Source organism: Mus caroli, chromosome 8, assembly GCF_900094665.2.
Source record: "Mus caroli chromosome 8, CAROLI_EIJ_v1.1, whole genome shotgun sequence".
In the NCBI taxonomy this organism is placed as follows: Eukaryota; Metazoa; Chordata; class Mammalia; order Rodentia; family Muridae; genus Mus; species Mus caroli.
The window spans coordinates 117,051,400-117,075,110 of record NC_034577.1 but is presented as its reverse complement, the minus strand read 5'-3'; the positions used below and the strand labels follow the sequence as shown (position 1 = coordinate 117,075,110).

At 48.8% G+C, this 23,711-nt stretch overlaps 1 protein-coding gene across 2 annotated transcripts in view; it reads right to left on the bottom strand.

The window, feature by feature from the left end:
* The window catches only part of Map3k21 (mitogen-activated protein kinase kinase kinase 21), a 39,826-nt gene extending 17,374 nt beyond the window's left edge, over positions 1-22,452 (bottom strand). The window contains exons 1-5 of one of the 2 annotated variants that reach the window (XM_029480830.1): positions 22,365-22,452; positions 21,168-22,138; positions 8,493-8,673; positions 6,401-6,549; positions 4,854-5,029 (exon numbers count right to left, since the gene is read on the bottom strand). In XM_029480830.1, the coding sequence (XP_029336690.1) occupies positions 4,854-5,029; positions 6,401-6,549; positions 8,493-8,673; positions 21,168-21,924 (1,263 nt within the window). In that variant the 5' untranslated portion in view covers positions 21,925-22,138; positions 22,365-22,452. Of the gene's footprint in view, positions 1-4,853; positions 5,030-6,400; positions 6,550-8,492; positions 8,674-21,167; positions 22,176-22,364 lie in introns of those variants that run through there. The other variant, XM_021170774.2, reaches the window with a different exon arrangement.
* Between the last annotated feature and the right edge of the window lie 1,259 nt (positions 22,453-23,711).

The following is a 23,711-nucleotide window of genomic DNA, read 5'->3' as shown; positions in this document are numbered from 1 at the left end:
CACACAAGTGCGCTCTCTCTCTCTCTCTCTCTCTCTCTCTCACACACACACACACACACAGACATACACACAAATTATAAAATAAGCTTGAGAAAAGAGAAGACCTCAGAAGTATCAGAACATATGTGAACATACATGTGAACACATCTGAAATCATGAAGCACAAAAGCCTTCCTTCTGTCTATGTGTTTACTAGCAGGAGCACTTGCCTGAAGGCTTGGCTGGAGCTTTCTGGTCATGGCTAAACCATTTCCCTGCAGGAAAGGTTAATGGTTAATAAGGACAAGCCCTCCCCAAGAGCCTATGCTGGGTGCACACAGGGACCCAGAGACAGACAGCAGTAGGAAGCCTGAGCTCAGGGAGGGAGGGCTCACTGTGTACTGAGAGCCGCAGGGAGGGAAGGTTCACCGTGTACAGCCTAACGTGGATGAGAGCCGCCTGGGGCCTCCTCCCTCAGCCAGTCAGTGGGAAAGAGAGATAGACTGTGTACAAGAGGTGTTCCCTCCCCAAGAAGATGAGATCGGAACCATCCAGCACAAAGAGAAACATTGTCTCAGACACTCTCATCACAGATCCCAAGGCCAGGAGAGCAGCTTGGAGACACGATGAGCCACAGTCAAACAAAACACAGGACACACCAGGGGAATCCAAAAGAATAGTAAGAAAATGGCGGTGTGGGGGTGATATGCCTATAATCCTAGCACCTCTGAGGCTAAGGCAGGAGGATTACTGTGAGTTCACAACCAGCCTAAACCACAAAGAGAGTGTCATGGAGCCTAGGATACTAAGCAAGACCCCGCAGCACAGATGGGAAGAAAGAAAAACAAGAATTTAAGAGCCGGTGTGAACCCAGAGAGGCTGCAGTGCATCCCATGAGCACTGTTTTATTATTTCACTCTTAAACATGAGGATCCCTGCGCTTACATCCCATAGTTTCAAAACCAGCCATCATTAATTAAACAAAAGAATTATAAGAATTATTATTCTGAATAATGATCCTCTCAAACTTTGATCGTATGATTTGAGGCCGGTTTTTCCCTCAAAATCACCTGCCACCCCCTAAAGTCAAGTTTGGTTGTGGGTTTAAACATCTCACTTCAGAACTCTCAAAAATGAACTGGATAAGTACAAAAAAATTCCTATCATTTTAAGTCAAAGGTGTGTTTCCAGAACTCTACAGAAGAGTCTCGACAGAAGAAGGCATCCCTCAGGAAGTGGCCTTCATGGCTTCCTCTTCCAGCTGGTTCCCAGAGGCCAGGGAGGCTGCGTTTTCTCCTGAGGCACACTCACACACTAAGCAGGGAGTTTGAACTGGGGACCATTCTCACAGTTCACACCCCTCGCAGTTCACACTCCCTTCTGTGACACCCAGTGACGGAGGCCACTGGCTGAGCTCAAAGACAGACAGCCTGTCTGACCCAGAGCTCCAGGCACTCGGCTGAATATCTACAGGCGATCTTGGTCATTCTGCCCAAGCACCAGAGAGGGACACTAAACATGGAACAGCCAAGCCCTCTGGCAAGCAAAACACCCCTGGACTTCCAATCTGAGGGAACCAGTCCTTGGAGTGCTCACAGGAATCCTACTTCAAAACCCTCAGACAGTAGAACCCACAAAAAGCTAGACAGAGGTACTCCCAACTCTAATCCCAGCAATCCACAGTAAGATGGGAGGTGGAGACAGGAGAATCATCTGGAATCCCATGGGCCAGCCAGCTTGGAGTACCTGCCTTAACAAAACGGAAAGAGATTAGGAGTCTCCAAAGATATCCTCTGACTCCTGCGTGTGTGCCATGACACTGACAAGCCTATACTCACACCACACACACACAACACACATATACACATACACACCACACATGCACACATACACACCACACATGCGCACATACACACCACACATGCACACATTCACACCACACATGCACACATACACACCACACATGCACACATTCACACCATACATGCACACATACACACCACACATACACACCACACNCACACACACACACACACAGACATACACACAAATTATAAAATAAGCTTGAGAAAAGAGAAGACCTCAGAAGTATCAGAACATATGTGAACATACATGTGAACACATCTGAAATCATGAAGCACAAAAGCCTTCCTTCTGTCTATGTGTTTACTAGCAGGAGCACTTGCCTGAAGGCTTGGCTGGAGCTTTCTGGTCATGGCTAAACCATTTCCCTGCAGGAAAGGTTAATGGTTAATAAGGACAAGCCCTCCCCAAGAGCCTATGCTGGGTGCACACAGGGACCCAGAGACAGACAGCAGTAGGAAGCCTGAGCTCAGGGAGGGAGGGCTCACTGTGTACTGAGAGCCGCAGGGAGGGAAGGTTCACCGTGTACAGCCTAACGTGGATGAGAGCCGCCTGGGGCCTCCTCCCTCAGCCAGTCAGTGGGAAAGAGAGATAGACTGTGTACAAGAGGTGTTCCCTCCCCAAGAAGATGAGATCGGAACCATCCAGCACAAAGAGAAACATTGTCTCAGACACTCTCATCACAGATCCCAAGGCCAGGAGAGCAGCTTGGAGACACGATGAGCCACAGTCAAACAAAACACAGGACACACCAGGGGAATCCAAAAGAATAGTAAGAAAATGGCGGTGTGGGGGTGATATGCCTATAATCCTAGCACCTCTGAGGCTAAGGCAGGAGGATTACTGTGAGTTCACAACCAGCCTAAACCACAAAGAGAGTGTCATGGAGCCTAGGATACTAAGCAAGACCCCGCAGCACAGATGGGAAGAAAGAAAAACAAGAATTTAAGAGCCGGTGTGAACCCAGAGAGGCTGCAGTGCATCCCATGAGCACTGTTTTATTATTTCACTCTTAAACATGAGGATCCCTGCGCTTACATCCCATAGTTTCAAAACCAGCCATCATTAATTAAACAAAAGAATTATAAGAATTATTATTCTGAATAATGATCCTCTCAAACTTTGATCGTATGATTTGAGGCCGGTTTTTCCCTCAAAATCACCTGCCACCCCCTAAAGTCAAGTTTGGTTGTGGGTTTAAACATCTCACTTCAGAACTCTCAAAAATGAACTGGATAAGTACAAAAAAATTCCTATCATTTTAAGTCAAAGGTGTGTTTCCAGAACTCTACAGAAGAGTCTCGACAGAAGAAGGCATCCCTCAGGAAGTGGCCTTCATGGCTTCCTCTTCCAGCTGGTTCCCAGAGGCCAGGGAGGCTGCGTTTTCTCCTGAGGCACACTCACACACTAAGCAGGGAGTTTGAACTGGGGACCATTCTCACAGTTCACACCCCTCGCAGTTCACACTCCCTTCTGTGACACCCAGTGACGGAGGCCACTGGCTGAGCTCAAAGACAGACAGCCTGTCTGACCCAGAGCTCCAGGCACTCGGCTGAATATCTACAGGCGATCTTGGTCATTCTGCCCAAGCACCAGAGAGGGACACTAAACATGGAACAGCCAAGCCCTCTGGCAAGCAAAACACCCCTGGACTTCCAATCTGAGGGAACCAGTCCTTGGAGTGCTCACAGGAATCCTACTTCAAAACCCTCAGACAGTAGAACCCACAAAAAGCTAGACAGAGGTACTCCCAACTCTAATCCCAGCAATCCACAGTAAGATGGGAGGTGGAGACAGGAGAATCATCTGGAATCCCATGGGCCAGCCAGCTTGGAGTACCTGCCTTAACAAAACGGAAAGAGATTAGGAGTCTCCAAAGATATCCTCTGACTCCTGCGTGTGTGCCATGACACTGACAAGCCTATACTCACACCACACACACACAACACACATATACACATACACACCACACATGCACACATACACACCACACATGCGCACATACACACCACACATGCACACATTCACACCACACATGCACACATACACACCACACATGCACACATACACACCACACATGCACACATTCACACCATACATGCACACTCACAACACACACATACCACACATACACACCACACATACACACCACACACACACACCACACATGCACACACACACACACACTGCATACACACCACACCATACCACATCACATCACACACATCAAAATTTTCAAGGAAGATATAAAAGTAGTATGAGGTGAGGGTTTAATTTTAAAACCTCCAGTTTCGGAAATAACGGGGAGAAGTGTGTAAAGTGTTCAAAACTGGGCATTCAGCAAGGCTCATTGATGTATGGGTATTTTATGCTACTTCTTATCTGTTTTCCTTTTGGAAATTTCCCAATAAAAGGGTTTCTTTCCAACTGTATGCTTTTAGTATTCACTATTTTTAACCTAAAGAAAAGCAAGTATTAATAAGCACTGAGACATGGCAGAGTACCAGCAGAGGTCCCTGCTGGTGTCCCTGTGGCTCATATGTGTGCTATGTGGTGATCGTATGTGTACTGTGTGGTGAACATGTCCGTATTGTGCAGTGAGCATGTGTGTGCTATGTGGTGATCATGTGTGTACTGTGCAGTGATCATGTGTGTACTGTGTGGTGACCATGTGTGTGCTGTGTGGTGAGCACGTATATACTATGCAGTGATCCTGTGTGTACTGTGCAGTGATCACGGGTGTACTGTGTGTTGACTATGTGTGTGCTGTGTGGTGACCATATGTGTGCTGTGCAGTGATCATCTATGTACTGTAATGTGAACATATATGTACTGTGCAGTGAGTATGTGTATTTTGTGCATTGACCATGTATGTACTGGGATGTGGACATATACGTACTGTGATATGATCATGTGTGTACTGTGCAGTGAACATGTGTGTACTGTGATGTGAACATGTATGTACTGTGGTGTGAACACGTATGTACTGTGTGGTGAGACCACTCTCTTACCTTCTCCTTGGTTCGCAGCTCACTGAACATTTGCTGAATCTCCAGTTTCCAGTCTTCCTGCATGGAATGGAAGGACTCCTGGGGCATGTTGGTCAACACTGCCTCTTCGATCGCAGTCAGCTGTTGAAGAATTAAGGCAAACGAGGGGCGGATATGAGGGTCTTGTTCCCAGCACTCTGCGACAAATGAGAATCACATTACTTTCCTCTCCCAGACAGCGGAGTCCCCAGATTGATACCTGTCACTCCAAACCAGGAGTCCCTGTCTGTGGTGTCGGCTCCTGGAAATCCTAAGTGCATACCAGTGAGCCCCCGAGTGCCTTTGTGCCAGCACCCATGCCGGGGGTGAGCAGAGTCACAGAGACAGGCCGCACATGCATGTTTGGTCTTGCTTCTGTTTCGGTCTTTTGTGCTGAGGCGGAGCTGCCATGGAAGAATTACATGGCTGTGAAACACAAGCCCCAAACCAAAGTCTGGAAACCTGATCAAATCTGTAGTTCTAAGAAATAACAACGCTGGACACAGTGGCTCATGCCAGCAATTCCAACACCAGGGAGGTCAAGGCAGGATCCAAAGCCCAGCCCTGATTACATAGTGAATTTGCAGCCAGCTTGGGCTACAGAGTGAGTTTGAGGACTCCATGAAATATATAATAAAATTTCATCTACTGTAGGATAGAGTGGATTCAAGGCCAGCCTGGTATACATAGAAAAACCCTATCTTAGAAAGAAATTTTTTAAAAAATCACAAATCAAAACTGACGAGGTTAATTCACAGCTCACAGAGCAAGGGAACGAGCTTTAGCAAGAGAGGAGATGCTACATCCAAGCATGGCCATGCTGCTGAGGCCTGAATGATGTCTATGACCACTACCTGGATGGCTTGGAGCCAGTTGAGGGCTCTGCTAGGGGACAGGAGGACAGTGACAGCATCACTGTCACTGTGCCAAGTTGCACAGGGAAGGGAAGGCACCGCTGATAAAGCTCGAGGGCCTTTAAGCTGCACAGCTGACCGTGCCTGGGCTTCAGCACTCTAGCAGAAGTTCTTAGAATAGCACACTTGAAAGCAATTGGATTTTTTTTTTTCTTTTTTGAGACAGGGTCTCATATTAGCTCAGGCTGGCCTGAGAACTCAAAGCAATCCTCCTGCCTCAGATTCTTGAATACCGGGATTACTGACATGAACTAGTGTGTGAAGTTTAACATTTCCTTGGCTTTTTAAAACTTTACACATTTGTTTGTTTGTTTGTGTGTGGTGTGTGTGTGTGTGTGTGTGTGTGTGTGTGTGTGTGTGTGTGTGTAGGTTCAGGTGTGCCATTGCATATAGTTAGAAGTCAGAGGAGCAACCACAGGAAGCTGATCTCTTCTTCCACGTGGAAGCTGAACTCAGACTGTCAGCCTTGGTAGCAAATGCTTTTATTTCCCAAGCCATCTCAGCAGTACACATAGTGCTTTCTTAAAAATAGAAAGAAAACCAAAAACAGTATCTGTTGCTCCTGTGCATGCCTTCCCTTGACCTGACTCTTCTTAGCTCAGGGTTGAACATTACCTTTCATGAGTTTTGCAAACGGTTCAGGGCAGGTGGATGGAATGGGCAGTGTGAGCTTGTTGACAGCCACCCCGTACGCCACAGCCAGTCCATCGATGCCACGGTACGGGACCTCACCCGTGAGCAGCTCCCACAACAGCACTCCATAGCTAGAAGGCAAAGCTCCCGTTAGCGACTGGGGCTCCTGAGCCTGCCCCACTCCTAGCTGACCCAACAAAGCCACAGCTCTCCCAGGTTAAGAGGTGGCTCTGTCCCAGAACAGCTGGAGCATGGTGGTACACACCTGCACTGCCAGCATGCGGGAGACTGAGGCAGGAGGATTATGAGCCCCAGCTAGTCTGGGCTACACAGTGCAACCTTATCTGAAAAACTCCCCCAGAAAAGATCTGAAGAAATAGCTCATCAGCTAAAAGAGCACTGGCTTCTGCAAGCACTGTGGTTCCAGGTTAGAAGCTACATCCAACCATGAGGGAGAACATACAATATTTCTCTTTCTCTCCTAGTTTACTTTACTCAATATAATTTTGTCTGATTCCATCAATTTACCTTCAAGACCAACCTACCAAGCAAGAGGGGCCCACTGATATGACTGTGGCAGGACAGTTATGGGGATAGCTAACTCTTCTCTGGTTGGAGTTGAGAAGAGTCTCTGCCAAGGACTTCATGTATAGAAGTGAGGGAGTGACTTCTGGTGGACACAAAGATTAAAACGTTGATGGTGACTTGGGGAGTTTGACATAAGCTTTTTGAAGAAAGGTTCTCATGCTTATTCTATACATTAGCTTCCTTGCCACTGTGATCAAAGCTGAAAGGAACTGATTACCAGAGCAGAAATGTATCCTCACTCATAGTTTAAGAGAGTGCAGTCCACTGTGGTGGGGAAGACACAGGGAAGCAGGCTCAGTCCACATCGTGGCATGTACCCCACTTCCTTTCTCTCTTCCTCTCTGTCTCTCTGTCTCTCTGTCTCTCTCTCTCTCTCTCTCTCTCTCTCTCTCTGTCTCTGTCTCTGTCTCTGTCTCTCTCTCTCTCTCTCTTGCTTACTCTCTCTATTTCCTAGATGACAGGATATGAGCAGTTTTATTCTTCTATACATCTCCCTGCCATAATTCTCTGCCTTACCATTGGCCCAAGAAACTACAGAGGCAAACACTCACATGGGAAGAAAGCTTGAACTCTGAGCCCAAACAAATCCTCTTTCCTTCTTATGGCCTGATCATCTCAGGAATTGTGTCACAGTCACAGAAAGCTGACTAGAACACAGTCAACACAAGACATTTCTGTGAGGAAGCCTGGGAGTACGGTAGAGTTTGTAGAAGGAGCCTAGAGAGGCTGGAAGCCAAAAGTAATGGGCAGCTCTTGTGGGACACAAGATGAAGATTCTGAACGAAACATGGTGGGTGACAGCTGTGCTCACAGAACTCCAGCAGGAACAACTCCACAAACCTCTTGAGTTACATTTCAGTAATAGCTACATTTTACCCTGAGACTTTAGTTGAGGCTGGAATTTGAAGGCAGAGAACTCAGCAATCTGAGAGGGAAGATTTCAATACAGCCCAACAGTTGGGTTATAGCGTGGTGATCACAGGCTGCTTTTAGCAATGAGGATCAGGAGAAGAAGAAAGTGGAAATATTCCAAACACTTTAGCCAGAAAAGTAACATTTCCACCTGGCAGACAGGCCTAGGTGTTAAAGAGATTATCAGCATTACGAAGAAGACAATACTTGGCACAGGAACAGCTGGGGAAAGCCTGCTGTCTCTTAAGACTGTGCAGCAGCTTTCGTCTGCCACAAGCTTCCAGTCACGACTTGGCCTCTTCAAGGACTGAAGTTCATGGATGCTTTACAGTCCTACCATGGGTGAACTGAGTCGTCTAAAACACTGAGCCAAAATAAAGCTCCCCCTCTTTAATGTAATCGCCCCAGACACTGTTATCATAGGACAGAAAGCTGAGCAGCAATCTCTCGTCCCCCTGTCTGAATCAACACCACTCACAAGCACTTCGCTCTTCACAGCGGAATCACGAAGCCCTGCAGACTCAAAGACAACAACCGGAGGTTGCAGACGGACAAAGCCCAGGCGTGTTCTTACCTCCAGATGTCGCTGCCCTTGGAGAACAGGGAGGACCTGATGACCTCGGGAGCCATCCAGGCGTAGGTCCCTGCTGCGCTCATCCTGGTGGTCCTGTGCCATTCCCTCGCTAGCCCGAAGTCCGTGATCTTCAGGGTCTTGTTGCAAATGTCATCATGTTCTATCTTCTCCAGCAGCAAAACTACAGGGAAAGGGGTGGGAAGGGCTTTGGCGCATGATCCGACCACCAGCCCAAGTCTTCTAAGTCATTTATCATTTTGCTTTATATTTTTGTAGTGGTTTGTATATGCTTGGCCCTGGGAGTGGTACTATTAGAAGGTGTGGCCCTGTTGGAGTGGGTGTGGCCCTGTTGGAGTGGGTGTGGCCTCGGTGGAGTAGGTGTGGCTTTGTTGGAGTGGGTGTGTCACTGTGGGAGTTGGCTTTAAGACCCTCACCCTAGCAGTATTCTGCTAGCAGCCTTCATATGAAGATGTAGAACTCTCATTTCCTCGTGCACCGTTGCCTGCCTGGATGCTGCCATGTTCCCTCCTGGATGATAATGGACTGAACCTCTGAACCTGTAAGCTAGCCCCAACTGAATGCTGTTCTTTGGGCTGGAGAGATGGCTCAGCGGTTAAGAGCACTTAACTGCTCTTCCAGAAGTCCTGAGTTCAATTCTCAGCAATCACATGGTGGCTCACAACCATCTGTAATGGGATCTGATGCCCTCTTGTGGTGTGTCTGAAGACAGCTACAATATAGTTATATATACAATAAAATAAATACATCTTTTTAAAAAAAATGTTGTTTTTTATAAGAGTTAAATTGGTCACGGTGTCTGTTCACAGCGGTAAAATTCTACTAAGATAATTTTCAATAGCAAAATTCTTTCCATTAAAAAAAACATTTTGACCATAGAGACTTGTATGTAACACTGTTCTTGCATGGATGGTGATTCCTCCTCCCCACAAGTCTCCTGATTACTCCTCACCAAGTATGATCCCAGCGCCCCATGGAGGAGACCCTCCTGCCCTGAGATGTCTGTGGGATCCTCTCCTGAATGAGGTCACCCTTTGGGAAGCTGTCTGTCCATGAGGCCTGGACTGCCAATGTCAAGAACTCCCACTCACCCTACAATGATACCCACTAGCCTGGCATGACCCAGACAGACAGATAAGAGCAGAGTGGACTTTTTCTTTATCCTGTATTATTTGTTCTATTTTACTAGGAGGGCGCAGTGTTGAGCCTGTCAAGGAAACCCTGCCCCAGCTTCCTAACAAAAAGAACAATCTTGGATGGAGAAGTAGAATTTTAAAATGAAGTTTCCATTGTAATGGGAGATGTGAACATAAAAATGTCAGCTCCTTTAGATATTAAATAAATAAATAAGTAAATTACCATCTCACAGTAGCTACCAGAGTCACAGAGAATGAATTTGTATTTCTGCCACTTTGTTCAACTTGCAGCATGGCTAGGTAAAATTTTAAGAATATCTTCCAGCATGGAACAGCTTAGGCAGAAAGTAAATGATTCTCAGGGCCAAGAGCCTTTCACCAAGCCGTCTAGACTAAGATCAGTTATCAAAGCCAACATGACAAGAAAAATAAATGTCTCACTCCTAGAAATTCCATCCTCATCAAAGCAGAGTCTTTCCTGCTGAGTGCACAGGAGGCTGCACCACAGGAGGCTGCACCAATAGGTGACATATTAACGTAGCTCATTATCGAACGCCGGCTTCTGCAAAACCCTACAGACATCTGAACCCATGGAGATGAACTGTGAGATACCACAACCACCCAGGTCAGCCCACACCTGCTGATGCCTGCCCATCTCTTTTGTCTGTTACTTTTCCTTTTACCCGATACTTCTTTGCATATAAAACTTAACTCCAGAAACTATTTAATCACTCCCCCAATGCCCACAGCAACACTGTAGCCTGTATACCTCTAGCCTTCATCAATGCTACATTATTACCCCTCGAGCAGTCAATACTTGGTGCCAACAATCACCCCCTAATGAGCAAAGCTGTTTCTCCAGTCAGTTAGGGAAGAACTAGGACCTTCAGTTTACAGTCCAAAAAATGTCACTGGAGAGCCCAGGGCTATATGCAGAGACATCCCTGTGTACTGGCTGGTTTTGTGTGTCAACTTGACATAAGCTACAGTCATCAGAGAAGAAAGAGTCTCAGTCGAGGAAATGCCTCTGTGACATCCAGCTGTAGACACTTTCTCTACTAGTGATCAATGGGATAGGGCATGGCCCATGGTGGGTGGTGCCATCTCTGGCATGGTGGTCCTGGGTTCTATAAGAAAGCAGGCTGAGCAAGCCAGTAAGCAGCATCCCTCCATGGCCTCTGCATCACTCCTGCCTCCAGGTCTCTTCCCCATTTGAGTTCTTGCCCAGACATTTTTGGTGATTTGGAAGTATAAACTGAATAAACCCTCTGTTCCACAACTTGCTTTTTGGTCATGATAGGTTTTGTTTTGTATTTTGTTTTAATTGTTTATAGCAGCAATTGAAACCCTAGCTAAGATACCCCATGTGGAAGATCTCTGATATTCTCCAGCCCTGCCAAGTTGTGCCAAGGAGGCAAGGTGATCAGAAATGCCTGCTGACTGAATGGGTGCTATCTTAGTTAGGGTTTTACTATTGTGAACAGACACCATGACCAAGGCAATTCTTATAAGGACAACATTTAATTGAGGTTGGCTTACAGGTTCAGAGGTTCAGTCCATTATTATCAAGGCAGGAGCATGGCAGCATCCAGGCAGGCATAGTGCAGGCAGAGCTGAGAGTTCTACATCTTCATCTGAAGGCTGCTAGAGGAAGACTCATTTCCAGGCAGCTAAGATGAGGGTCTTAAAGCCCACACCCACAGTGACACACTTGCTCCAACAAGACCACATCTCCTAATAGTGGCACTCCCTGAGCCGAGCATATACAAACTGAGACACTTCTTCCCTGTAAGCTAAAAGCCCATTTTGTCCTTGTGAATTAAAAAAAAAATAATAATAATCCTATTTAAAAAGAGATGTGCCCTCCAATCCTTTAAGTGGGTACTCTTAACCACAGAAACAATACAAACGATTAGCTCCTTCCCGAGTCTTCCTTCTTCATCACCCCACTCTTGTGGAGGATGGGCAGGAGGGTGTGATCTGAGTGAGAACTGACCCGCACAGAACCCTGGAGCGACCAGACAGCACTGTTTTGGAATGCTGTGGAACCTTCAGGAGGCGGAGCCTATCGGGACAGAGAAGTTACAGCAGGCAGACCTTGAGGTGTTATAGCATGGCCCCACTTCCTGTTCACACTCTGCTTTCTCACAGAAGGTGACCCGGCTGCCTCACGCTCCTGCTGCTGTGGCTCCCCGGTCACAGAGGGGCTACCCTTCATTCCTTAAGAGTTTGATCTGGTCACAACAATGAGAGAAGTCACTAATGCAGAAGACGCAGCAGCAGCACTGAATGCGGACCTCAAAATGTCCCTAGTCACCCGATCCACATGTGGGAAGGCCAGAGCCTGAACTCTACTAACCAGGAGAGCAGCTAGGAGGGGGAATTCCGCTCTGACCAGCAACCAGCCAGCTTCTTTCCTAAGCAGTGGGAGTGAGAGGGGCAGCCCATGCAATTAGCATCTATCCTGCCACAGTTTAGAACCCAGCTTCTCTTTTCCCAGGTCCAAAATTCCCCCTAGCAACTGGCACTGCACACTCCAGATCAACACAAACCGAATTAAAATAACACCTCAGTGCCAGCTGTAGGCCAGGGCTCCGTGAAAGGCCCATTGTTTGGGACTCTGTTTCCAACTGGCATGGCAGAATTCCTGAAATTCCTTATCTTTTGGGCAATGTGACCGAAACCACAACACGCCACCTCAACAGTTAAACTAGACCCGGGCCTCCCTCCAGGTCTCGCCAGGTTTCGGGTGCACATAGGTTGGGCCTGCTTCCACTTCCCGTCCCTCAAAGTTTTCGGAAAGGCTATCAACAAGTCTGGCTCGGAGTCACACCAAGCAGGTGGGATTCCTGGGCACCTGCTAATCCTCCTTAGCAGCTGAGCCACGAGAACCCTCTCTGAGACTGCAGCGCGAACTCGCAGCCCTGGTCCATGGGCTTCTCTCTTCAGCCTTGCACTCGGCCACCACCCCCCCCCCCAACCATCAGGCAGCAAGCCCCCCATCATCTCTAAATCTCCTGCTTTCCGTTGTGAATTTGTTGTATTTTTTTAAAGCGATCACAATATACGCATTCTGGTTTCGCCAACATTTATGGGGTCACTGAATCCAGACTCTATTCTGTGAGACAGATGGGTTTCAATTAATCGTTAACTAGGAATGTATTATTTAAAAAAAAAAAAAAAGCCAGCAAGTGGGAAGAAGGGGGAACAAAGTGGAACAGACTTACAAGCATCACTGCTCTGCCTAGGGTCATAAGGTCACCTTGTGAATGTGTGCTCTGCACACAATAGGGGGCACTGGGTCTGGAACGGAGCACCGTACCATACTGTCTTCATGCACCGTACCACACTGGTGTTAATGCATATCTCCTCATCTCTCTCCTCTCCCCGCCCCCGCGCCCCCCTCCCCCCCGCGCCCCAGCCTTGGAAGAAAGGCCTGAATCTCACCGGGCTTTCGAGTCTATTTGCCCTCTTTTGATGTGATCTTTCCAGCTCATTCTGGTATTTTCCACATGAACCCCACGTTCTAACAACTCTGGTTTCTAAAGTCATTGCAAATTTAAAACAAGAATAAACATCACTGTGTTGACTCTGACTCCCCAGCTCCCAGCACCTGCTCACTGAGTGAATACTCTCTACCCGTAACCAGGGGTCCTGAACCCCTATGTGGCTATCATCATCTCTGGGATCCTTACGGGACCCTGCTTCTGTACTGAAGAATCTATAAAGCGCCCCTTCCTGCTGCTTTCCCTTTAACTTGACTAGAAGGTTCTCTCTTTTCTTCTAAAGATTTATTTATTTATTTATTTATTTATTTATTTATTTATTTATTTATTATGTGTATGTGCATACCGTGTGCCTACAGTGCCCTCAGACGCCAGAACAGGGAGTCAGATGCCCTGCAACTGAAGCTGCCACCGCCTCCTTGTGGATGCTGGGAATATGGCAAGCCGACCTGGTATTTTTATGCTCCGCTCCTTGCTGTATCTTTGTTAGCTGAATGAGTAACCAAATAACCAAGACTGTGTGGGAGGAACGGGCGGAGAAAGAGAACTTATCATAAGCTCTTTGGCCTTAAATCACCTGCTAGGTGTAAAACCATTTGCCTCTGCCCTCTTGAGAGGGTCACACCCATTCACAAAGAAAGGCTGTAAAAATAATCAGAGCCCCGCAGGTGTGTGAATCCAGGCCTCAGAGCACACTGCTCCCCGATGCCCTAGCCCCACCTCTGCTGGCCTTAGAGAACCCCTCTCCTCACTTGCTTCACCTTCCTGCTCCTCCTGCTTGCATCTCCTCTTCCCAAAAGATCTCCAGATATCAGTCCAGGGTCCCTGGCTTTTCTGACTCCCCTCCCTGTCTCTCTTTCTGACTGCCAAATTTTCACTCCAACCAGGGCCCCCTGCATCTGGCCTCAATCTGTCGTCCTTTACATTCAACGAACCAAGCCATACACAAGACAGAGAGAGACTACACAGAGCTTTGATCAAGCCTTCAGTCGCAGAGCCTGTGGCTCGGTAGTGCAGACCCTAAGGGTTGGACAGGTGCTCTCTTCTCTCTCATTTCTACCCTCTCCCTCCTCAGCAGCTTCCTGCCAGGAACTGGACACAGCTCCCTTCACTTCCCATAGGAACAGGCTTCTTTTCTTCCACGTCCTTTCTTTTGAAGGACAGTCAACACTGCTGCTCATCCTAACAAAACGGCTTATTCTTTTTATTTTCCTTGAGACGGGGGTCTCACTTTGTAGCCCAGGCTAGCTGTCCTGCCTGCACCGGCATGCTCAGCTTTCTTGCTGTTGTTCAGTTATGAGAGAGGGTCTTTCTCTGTATAGAGCTCAGGCTGACGTGGAGTTCACCATGTAGCTCACGGTGGATTCAGACTCCCAGGAATCCTCCTGCCTCGGCCTCCCAAATGCTAATATTTCAAGCATGAGCTCACCACACCTGACTGTCATCTCCCTTCCAACCTGAGCATGAAGGCTAAGCATCCTTACCCACTGACAGATTTAATAGCTGTCTCGTGCACTAGGGGGAAGAGCTTGGTTCTACTTTGTCCACTACAGAGAATGAAGAGCCTAGAAGACTTCCTTACACCTAATACACAGGTTATTTATTTGTTAATAAATAACGTGTGTGTGTGTGTGTGTGTGTGTGTGTGCATATAATCTGAACATCTCTCCATTTAGTGTGTGGGGAGATGGGTCAGGGTTAAGAACACTGGCTGCTCTTCCAGAAGACTCAGATTTGATTCCCAGCATCTCCATGGCAACTCACAACCACCTCTAACACTAATACTACAAGTCCGATAGCCTTTTCTGCCTTTAGTGGGCACCAGGCATGTACCTGGTGAACAGATATACATGTAGGGAGAATAGCCATACATATAAAATAAAAAGGAAATAAAGGATTTTTAAAAAAAAAGAAAGAAAGAAAAATTGCAGCTGAACGGTGAACCAAATTAATATAGTCCAAGTCTCCAGGGATTCAAAAATCAAAGCATACAATGATTTGCTCATAATTTATCAACAATGTGCATGAGGCTGACCTCTGAGGGTCACTTTGTTTTTACTGCTGCTATTAGGCAATCTCTGGCTCTACCACCATAAAGCAGACAATGGCATTTTGTTCCTCTGCTCCCTCCGCACACACACCCTCGCATGGCACCAAAAGCTTGGTGCCTGGCTACATTGGAAGCGTTCCCTCCCACAAACCCATTCCAGCCTTTCCTTCCAGCCACACCTGTAACTGCTCGCTGTTCCTTATAATGCCTCCATGGCAATGTTTACCCAACCGCCTTTGAAGTGTTAAGAACCACGGGACAGATTTCCCCACAGGACTGAGTCGGTCTCCATGAGAGGAACTCTGTACACAAAGTCACAAATCAGGGTGTTCCTTAACTTGACCATGGCTACACAGCCACGAGAGACGACACAGACACATTCAAGTCCAGGACTGGGGGTGTGGCTCAATGGTGAGGGCTAGCCTAGCATGGAGGGAGATCTGGGTTCCATTTCACTCCGGTACTGCACAGAAGGGAGCGTGACTCAGTGCTTGTAATCTCAGCACTCGGAAGTAGAGACAAAAGGATCAGAAGTTCAAGGTCATCCCTGTCTATTTATAGAGGTGTGGCCAACCTGTTATACACCAGACTCTGTCTCAAAATACATACATATATACATACATACATACATACATACATACTAAAACCAGGTCTGAGTGACTTTAAGTTAATGCCCCAGCCTTTTAGGATTCTGGTAATGCTAGATGTTCTCAAGCTAGTGTGAACTAGCAAGGACTAGACCACGTGTCTCAGACCCCGCCCCTAGACTCCTGAAAGCCATTTTCCTGGGACTGCAATGACAGCCTTCACTCACTTCACACCTGACTTGACCCCTTCTGCTCACTGGCTAGTCATTAAAACCTGAGTCAGAGATGGGATGTAGCCTAGTGGTAGAGCATTTGCATAGCACACACTTGCCTAGCCCTGTGTTCCATCCCCAGCAATGAAAAATGCGTGTGTATGTGTATTATATATATAATCATATTAAATATGCATATAGTATACAATTTATAGTATATTATATGTGATATATATATTTATGTAACACAAGTCAGATATGGGTACAAAATGCTCCCAAGCTCCCAGGGTCCCAGGCTCCCAGGCAGAGACGTCAGAGTGCCATGAGCCCACAGGTCTGACCATGTGTACCTGGACTCCAGCTCTCTGCACCAGGCTGCTTCACCAGCTTCCTGTGGCCCTTGCTCTGAGATGGTTATCTCTCCTCCACCACCACCTCCTCTCTCACCAGCTTGGTTACCTGGTAGACATGCTAACACTAACCCAACATGAATGACTACCTGTCCTTCCTCAATGGACTCCGATGGCGGACACTGTCACTGTCGCTTGCCTTGTCACTGTGTTCCCGTGACCCGGAAAGAGCCAGAGAAGGTTTAAATGTGTCCTCGTGCACAAGGAGTTTTGTTTTGCTTTTTTTTTTTTTCCTCTCTGATTGTACACGTAAAACCCGCTGGTCTGCCAGCTCAGACTCATTGCAGCTGCTCTCGAGGCTGAGGTTTGAAAGTTCAAGGCTTGCATGAGCTGCAGAGTTCTTTCAATGCCAGCCTGTACTCTGTGGCCATACCATGTCTCAGAATAGAAACAGAAGGAGGTCTGAGGATGAAGCTCAGAAGGTGCTTGCCAATTTTCTGGTGAGACCCTGGGCTCCATCCTTAGTACTGGGACAGGGGGTAGTTTGCAGGGCTCCTCAGAGCTATCTTGTTTCCTTCTCCAGCATGGCACAAGGGCAGACAGACAGCTTAGCAGGGTTTGTTCTTTGCTGTGCTATGCTTCCTGGGAATCTCAAGGGCTCAGCATGTCTTCACCACCAGGAAGCTCAAAGCCTGCAAGTTTGGGGTCACAGGGAGTGATGGTTCAGTGGGTGGGGTGCTTGCTGTGCATGAGGACCAGAGTGATCTCACAGAACCCGCATGAAAAAGTCAGGCGTGGCAACATGAATCCAGTGCTGGGGAAGCAGAGACAGCAGGAGCCCTGGGGCTAGACGGCCAGCAAACCTAGCCAAACTAGCAAGGCTGACCTCTGGCCTCTACACACACATACACTCACATATGACACACATACTCACTCACACACATACACACACGGCACACACACTCACACATGGTACACACATACACACACTCAGACATACACACTCACACGCATACCCTCACACATGGCACACACATGGTTCATACATACACACACTCAGACACACTCACACTTGGCACACACACACATGAAACATACATGGCACACATACGTGACATATACATACACTGACATATTCATACCCACGACATACACACATTATACACACAAACACACTCAGACACACACACACTTTTTCACACACACATGGCACACACATACACATCCTCCCACATGTGGCACACACACACACACAAATATACACAGGAGACACACAGGGCACACACATACACATAGCAAACACATGGCACAGCAAACACACACATGCACAGACACTAGGCAAATACTAACAAACAGTGCACACACACACACACACACACTCACACACATCTCACACACACACACACACACACACACACTGCAAGTTTGGCTTGACTTTCAGTAGCTGTCTGTCAGAAAGGGCAAAGGTTGTTTGAGTCATTGGTGCTTTATCACAGACAAGTCCCCAAGAAGTAAGAGTTAAAAAACTAGAAAAGAAAAATCTATCAAAAGGTGCAGAATCTTCCTACAAATTCAAGCATTTGTTTTAACAGTAATTCCCACCGACTGGGTGTCAGCCCTCCCCCACTGCCCACTGTCACGTGGGCTGGCTGCAGAGTGGAATAAGCTCAATATTGACTCAAAGCCCTGTTTACAGCCAGTAATTCACGACTGCCGTCAGCAAATAACACAGTCAAACCCAACCTGCCGCAACCGTGTCGCTACACTGCACAGTCAGAGAGAAGGTACAGCCACACACCACAGAGGGAATTCCAAAACCTTTCACTATTCACAAGCAGACCTGGAGGACAGAGCCTTGTGCAGCTCGGCTCCTGGTGTGAACATGGTAGACTACATATTCACTCAAGTATCTCACGTCATTCTAATTAACTAATTAAACTTGTGGAGGTAACCCAGCAAATCCTTGGCCAAGCTAGTATCTAGCCAACAAATCCATTTAGTGTGCTGGTTTCTTTTTTAAGTGTGTGTGTGTGTGTGTGTGTGTGTGTGTGTGTGTTTATGGGGTGCTGGAGATGAAGGGGACCCCATGCTAAGAAAGAACTGTAGGAACTGCGATAATAAATTGTAAAATAAAGGAAATCTAGCCTGTCTTTGAAGAAATCAAAAGAACCCCAGGAAGTTGGGCTACTTGTCCTGACGGTAAAAAGATTTCCAAAAGCTAATGTAGGAGGGAACTGCCAATAAAAGACCAAGAATCTCCCAGACAGGCAGTGTCTCCTGTTGACGGGATCAATAGAAACCATTTTACTGTCTTTTTTACAAACCATTTACAGATAATAGGAACTCTTTTAAAGATCACCTTTCACGTGCAAGCATACAGAGGGACCCCAAGCCCTCCTGGGCTCTACACACACCTAGCAAACAAGCACTGCTTGTGGACATGTGATGTGGCCCTCAGGATGCACTGAGCAGGAAGAGGGAGGTAGCTCAGACAGGATAGTATAGCTCTTGCCTGCAAGTATGCATGCTCAGGAGAGAGTTCTAGAACCCACATGCAAAAAGGCGGGAATGCTGGCATGTGCTTGTAATCCCAGGGCTGGGGAAGAGACAGGTGAAATCCTGGGGCTTCCTAGCCACCCAGCCTCGCCTTGTATAAGTTTCTAGGTCAGAGATTCTGTCTCAGTCAGAGGTGAAAGGCACTGGAGGAACAAAGGAGTTTTGAGGTTGTCCTCTGGTCTCCACACATGTGTGTGCTTGCAACTGCACACACACACACACACACACACACACACACATGCTCACACACACACACATGTGCACACACACACATACACCAGACTGGGTGCAATGCCAAAGCAGTATCAATGGCCTTGGACCTTTGTTGCAAGGGGTGATGTGTCATAAGCATTAGTTTTGGCAGTATTAATTTGAAGAATGCCAGGTTCTGTGTTATCCTGAAGCTCCTGCAGAGGAGGGCCTGGTGTGATGTGCTGTCCTGTCTGGGGGCCCTCTACCTGTCCTTCAGAAGGATCCTCGAGCACTCAGGTTTGCAAGGCAAGTGGAGGCTCACCGTGTCCTGTGGCAGCAGGCTACCTACATATTGCTCTCAGTGACAACATACTTTAGGAAATAAGGACAAGTAGTGGGAACTAGCAAACATGAAGTATGTACATAAATATGCTCCTTAAAGATCATGCCATGGTGCAAAAGAATGGGTTAGTCAGAAAAGAGCTTGTTCTACAAGCACAAGGACAGAACCTGGGTTTCATCTTTAGGACCCACATAAAAAGTCTGGCTTGGCAGGCAGCACACTCTTAGGATCCCAGTAGTGGGGAGGCCCAGGTGGGAGAACCCATGGGACTCAACGGCCACCCTGCCTAGCCAAATCTGGTGAATTCCAGGAATGTGAGAAACTGTCTCAATAAAGAGGCACCTGAGGAAGGTACACTCAGGGTTTCATTTACCTCAGGCCTTCAAACAAAGGAACACCCACCCACCCTCACCATGTGCATCTGGACACATGTGAATACATACACACAAAAGAAAGACATGCTGTGTATTAAGTATGACAGAACCCTCAAGGCAAACCACTTCAGGGGCCCCATGCAGTCAGCTGGAGACACGTGGTGTCAAGGCAAGCTTCCCTAAGCTTGTGGCTCATGGCTGGAGCAGCTGAGGCCTAAATGAGGTGGACTGGGGGAGGGGTGGAGAGCCATCCAGTGCTCACCCAGAGCTGCAACCTCCCAGTTATTCATAATTTGCATAATGGAGAGAATGTGTTTTACCTTTCGGGTGCATTTCTGTACTGAAGGCTTTTGACAGCCAGAGAGAATCCGTGCCAGCATATAAAGTACTGCTTACTGCCCTGGCTGCTGGCTACTGTCTTTCTGCTCTCCAAAGACACCGATGTCCTTCCAGCTAGCTCCTGTCCTAGCAAGTTTAGGATGACTGAGTGGTTTGCAACTGTGCCTGGTCAGCACCAGCTCTGGCTGAATATTTTAGTCTTGCAAGAGATTCCATTTCACTCTGGGGAGGGGAAGGCTCTTCAGTAGTGGAGAGCAACTGCAAACAGCAATCCTGGACTCCAGCTCTCTTAGACGTTCATGCTGATAGTTTGTGTTTAGATTGCATGGGAGCTCCCTGCTAATGCCTGAAAAGTCCACTCTGACTTCCAGATCAGGTGACTGACACAACCTGATATTTCCAGTACCATATAGGATCCGTGCACTTGTTCTCGGTCCAAATGGGTGCTTCCAATTTGCAGAAAAGATTTCTCCAAACAGTACAGTCATGTTTCAGAGACAGAGATTTCTGACCCGTAAGGAAAGACCAAGGGCAAGAAGCCATGTTCACAGTGAGATGGTTTGGGGTGGGTGGTGGGGCAGAGCTCAGCGGCAGAATGCCTGCTTGGAATGCGTGAAACCCAGCTTTTGCAGAGCGTACCAGGAGAAAGGAATTAGAAACTTTAATAAGACACTTGTAAAGTGGAAGGAAATGACTGACGGAGTGCAGGTAATATGGCCAGCAGGCTAAACATGCTCTGTTTAAGGCCAGGGCTGGTAAAGTCCCGTGCAAGTGTATTGGGAGACCTACACAGATTATATGTGTAGGGTCCGGTAGGTCCGGAGAGTAACAAGAATTTATCTACAAGTTCCTAACCCTGTCTTTTAAAGGGGTGCTCACAGGTAATAACGCCAGGGTAAGTACGAACTTCCCTAAAGCAAGTTAACCAGAGCCTGCCTTCCCACTCTGTGTCAGAGCCAGACCCCTCTCTTGGCTCCTGGAACCTAATTCCCTTGGGGCTAGCCTCACTTACTGTTGCTGGACTTGAGGTCACGGTGCAGGATGGGCACCACCGCCTCCTCGTGCAGGTACAGCATGCCGCGGGCGATCTGCACCGCCCAGTTGACCAGAACCTGTGGGGGGATGCGGCGCGCGCGGCGGGGGCCTGGCGCTCGGGGATCCGGTGCGGCCGCCGCCAGCGCGCGGTTGAGCGCGCCGCCACGCGCGAACTCCAGCACCAGGCAGAGGTGCGGCTGCCGCAGGCACACACCCCGCAGCTGGATGATGTTGGGGTGCCGCAGCATAGCGAAGAGCCGCGCCTCGCGCCGTACGCTCTCGGCCGCCGCCGCCGCGTCCTGCTCCGGGTCCCGGCGCGCCGCCTTCACCGCCACCTCCTGGCCCTGCCAGGTGGCGCGGTACACCTGACCGAAGCCGCCGGCGCCGATCAGCTCCTTGAGCTCCAGGCGCTCGAAGTCTACGTGCACAGGCGAGCAGGGTCTCGGCGGGGGCGGCGCCGGCGGCGGCACCGGGCCACACGGCGCCACGTAGCTGGCCGGAAAGATGCCCAGGCGCCGCTGAACTTGGCCGGCCCACCAGCCCTCGTCTCCTGACACCGCGGCGTCCTGGGACAGTACCTCCACCAGTTGACCGCGCCTCAGGCTCAGCTCGTCCTCACCGCGCGCTTCGTAATCATAAAGCGCGGCCCACATCCCGGAGGAGGTACTCCCCGAGTCGTCCCGGGCCTGGGACAGCGGCGTGTCAGTCGTGCCCTCGGCTACAGGTAGAGCCATAGGAGCGATTGAGAGGTCGCTAGTGGACTAAGTGCGACAGCCACAACCTCAGCTTCCCGGGTCTCCAGCGACGCGTATCATCGGTCCGAGCTAACAGGGAAGGGTGCAGGACTGGAGCAGGACTACAGAGGTTACGACCACTGCCCGGGGGCTCTGACCTCTGCTCTGCCTCCAGTTTGGCTAGTTCTTCCCCGCAGCAGCTAGCGCAGACAACCTGTGGCGGTGCAGGACCTGCTTGGACTTACGCGCGCTCCCCAGAGGTCGCCCCCACCCCCAGCCCCTCCTCCTTGGCCACTTCACCCTCCAGGTCCTTTCCCCTTGGCACTAGCTCTGGCCCCGCCGGGTTCGTTACCCCTGGGTTCCACCCTCCATTAGTCCCGCCCTAGTGCCAGTCCCGCCCTCCAGGTTCTTTAACCCCTGGAATTCCCTCTGAGTCTAACCTGAACCTGAGTCTCTTGTGCCCGACACGCCCCCCAGCAAACCCATTCCGCCAGGTTGGCGTTTCTGCCCCTGTAATTTTGCTTTGCGGAGATTCGGTCCTCCCTCCAAGTCTTCCTGGTTCCACCCCTGGTGCCCGCCCTTTCCCAAGTTCATTCTCTAAGTTCATTGGTGCTCCTGGATCCACACCTCTAGGTCTATTTACTTCGCACTGGGGCAGTCTTCTTAGGCCCACTCTCTGCTCTGAGTTCATAAGGACCACCTTCTTTTGATCTCCTGGATCTGTCCCGCCCTTTCCAAATCCATTACTCAAGGTCCCTTACTGACGATCCTCTAAACCGCCGGGTCCCCTCGACCGCCCTTCAAGGACCGCCTCCGCTTTCTAGGTCCATTCTGACCCCGCCCCCAGACTGTCAGCCTTTTCACCTCCACGCGTGACCTATTCTGAGCCCGCCCTCCGGCGTCTCCACTACACCTCAGGAGCCCTCTTGGCCTCGATGGCGGAGTAAGCCTGGGGCCACTTAAACTTTTCCAGAAAGTTAAAGAAAGAGATCGTGGTGCTCGAAGATGGTTGGACTCCTCAGTGAAACGAGGGAGGAGATGGAGAGAAGAGGACCCTTAGCTCTAGAAGTAAAGTGACAGACCATCCCAGCAACAGATAGACGTTCTGATCCTGGAGCGCGGTCCCAGACAGGGGTCTGGTGTGCTTGATCTCACTGGGCTGCAGGCATGGAAAGTCTCCAGGTTACAGACATAGGGAGCCACAATCTCATAACCCCGAAAGCTGGCGCGTTCCTGTGCCTACAGTGCTCCGATGTCAGGAATCCCCAGGTCCCGTCTAACCCTGCGCACCCTCAGACTCCGATGTAGACTACCTTGGAGGCACCTATGAGTAACAGGTTGCCAGGGTGAAACAACTGAGGAAGCTTAAAAGAGTAGAGAATACAGTTGCAAAATCGGTTCACGACACCAGAACACAACGTGTGCTAAGCCTGAGCGTCCTGGCCGGTGTAGGATGCTCCTAACACGAAAACGCATAAGGAGGTTTTGTTTTGCTTCGGCTCTTTGCCGTGTTGTTTGTTCGCAGTGTCTAAATTTGCTCATCTGTAAAACGGTAACCTCGCGTGGTAGCTGTGAAGAGCCTGGAGGGTGTTTGCTGAATAATAATTCATACCAATATTAATACTTTTTATTTTGAGGCAGAGTTTTGTCAGGCTGCCTGTGCTGACCTTGTACACACTTTAGAACACAGGTTTGCCTGGAACTCAGAACAGTGCACTCTCAGCCTCCTGAAGACTGGGGTTATGAGTGAGCGCCATCAGCCAAGCCTGGCACTCCCTGATAGAGCA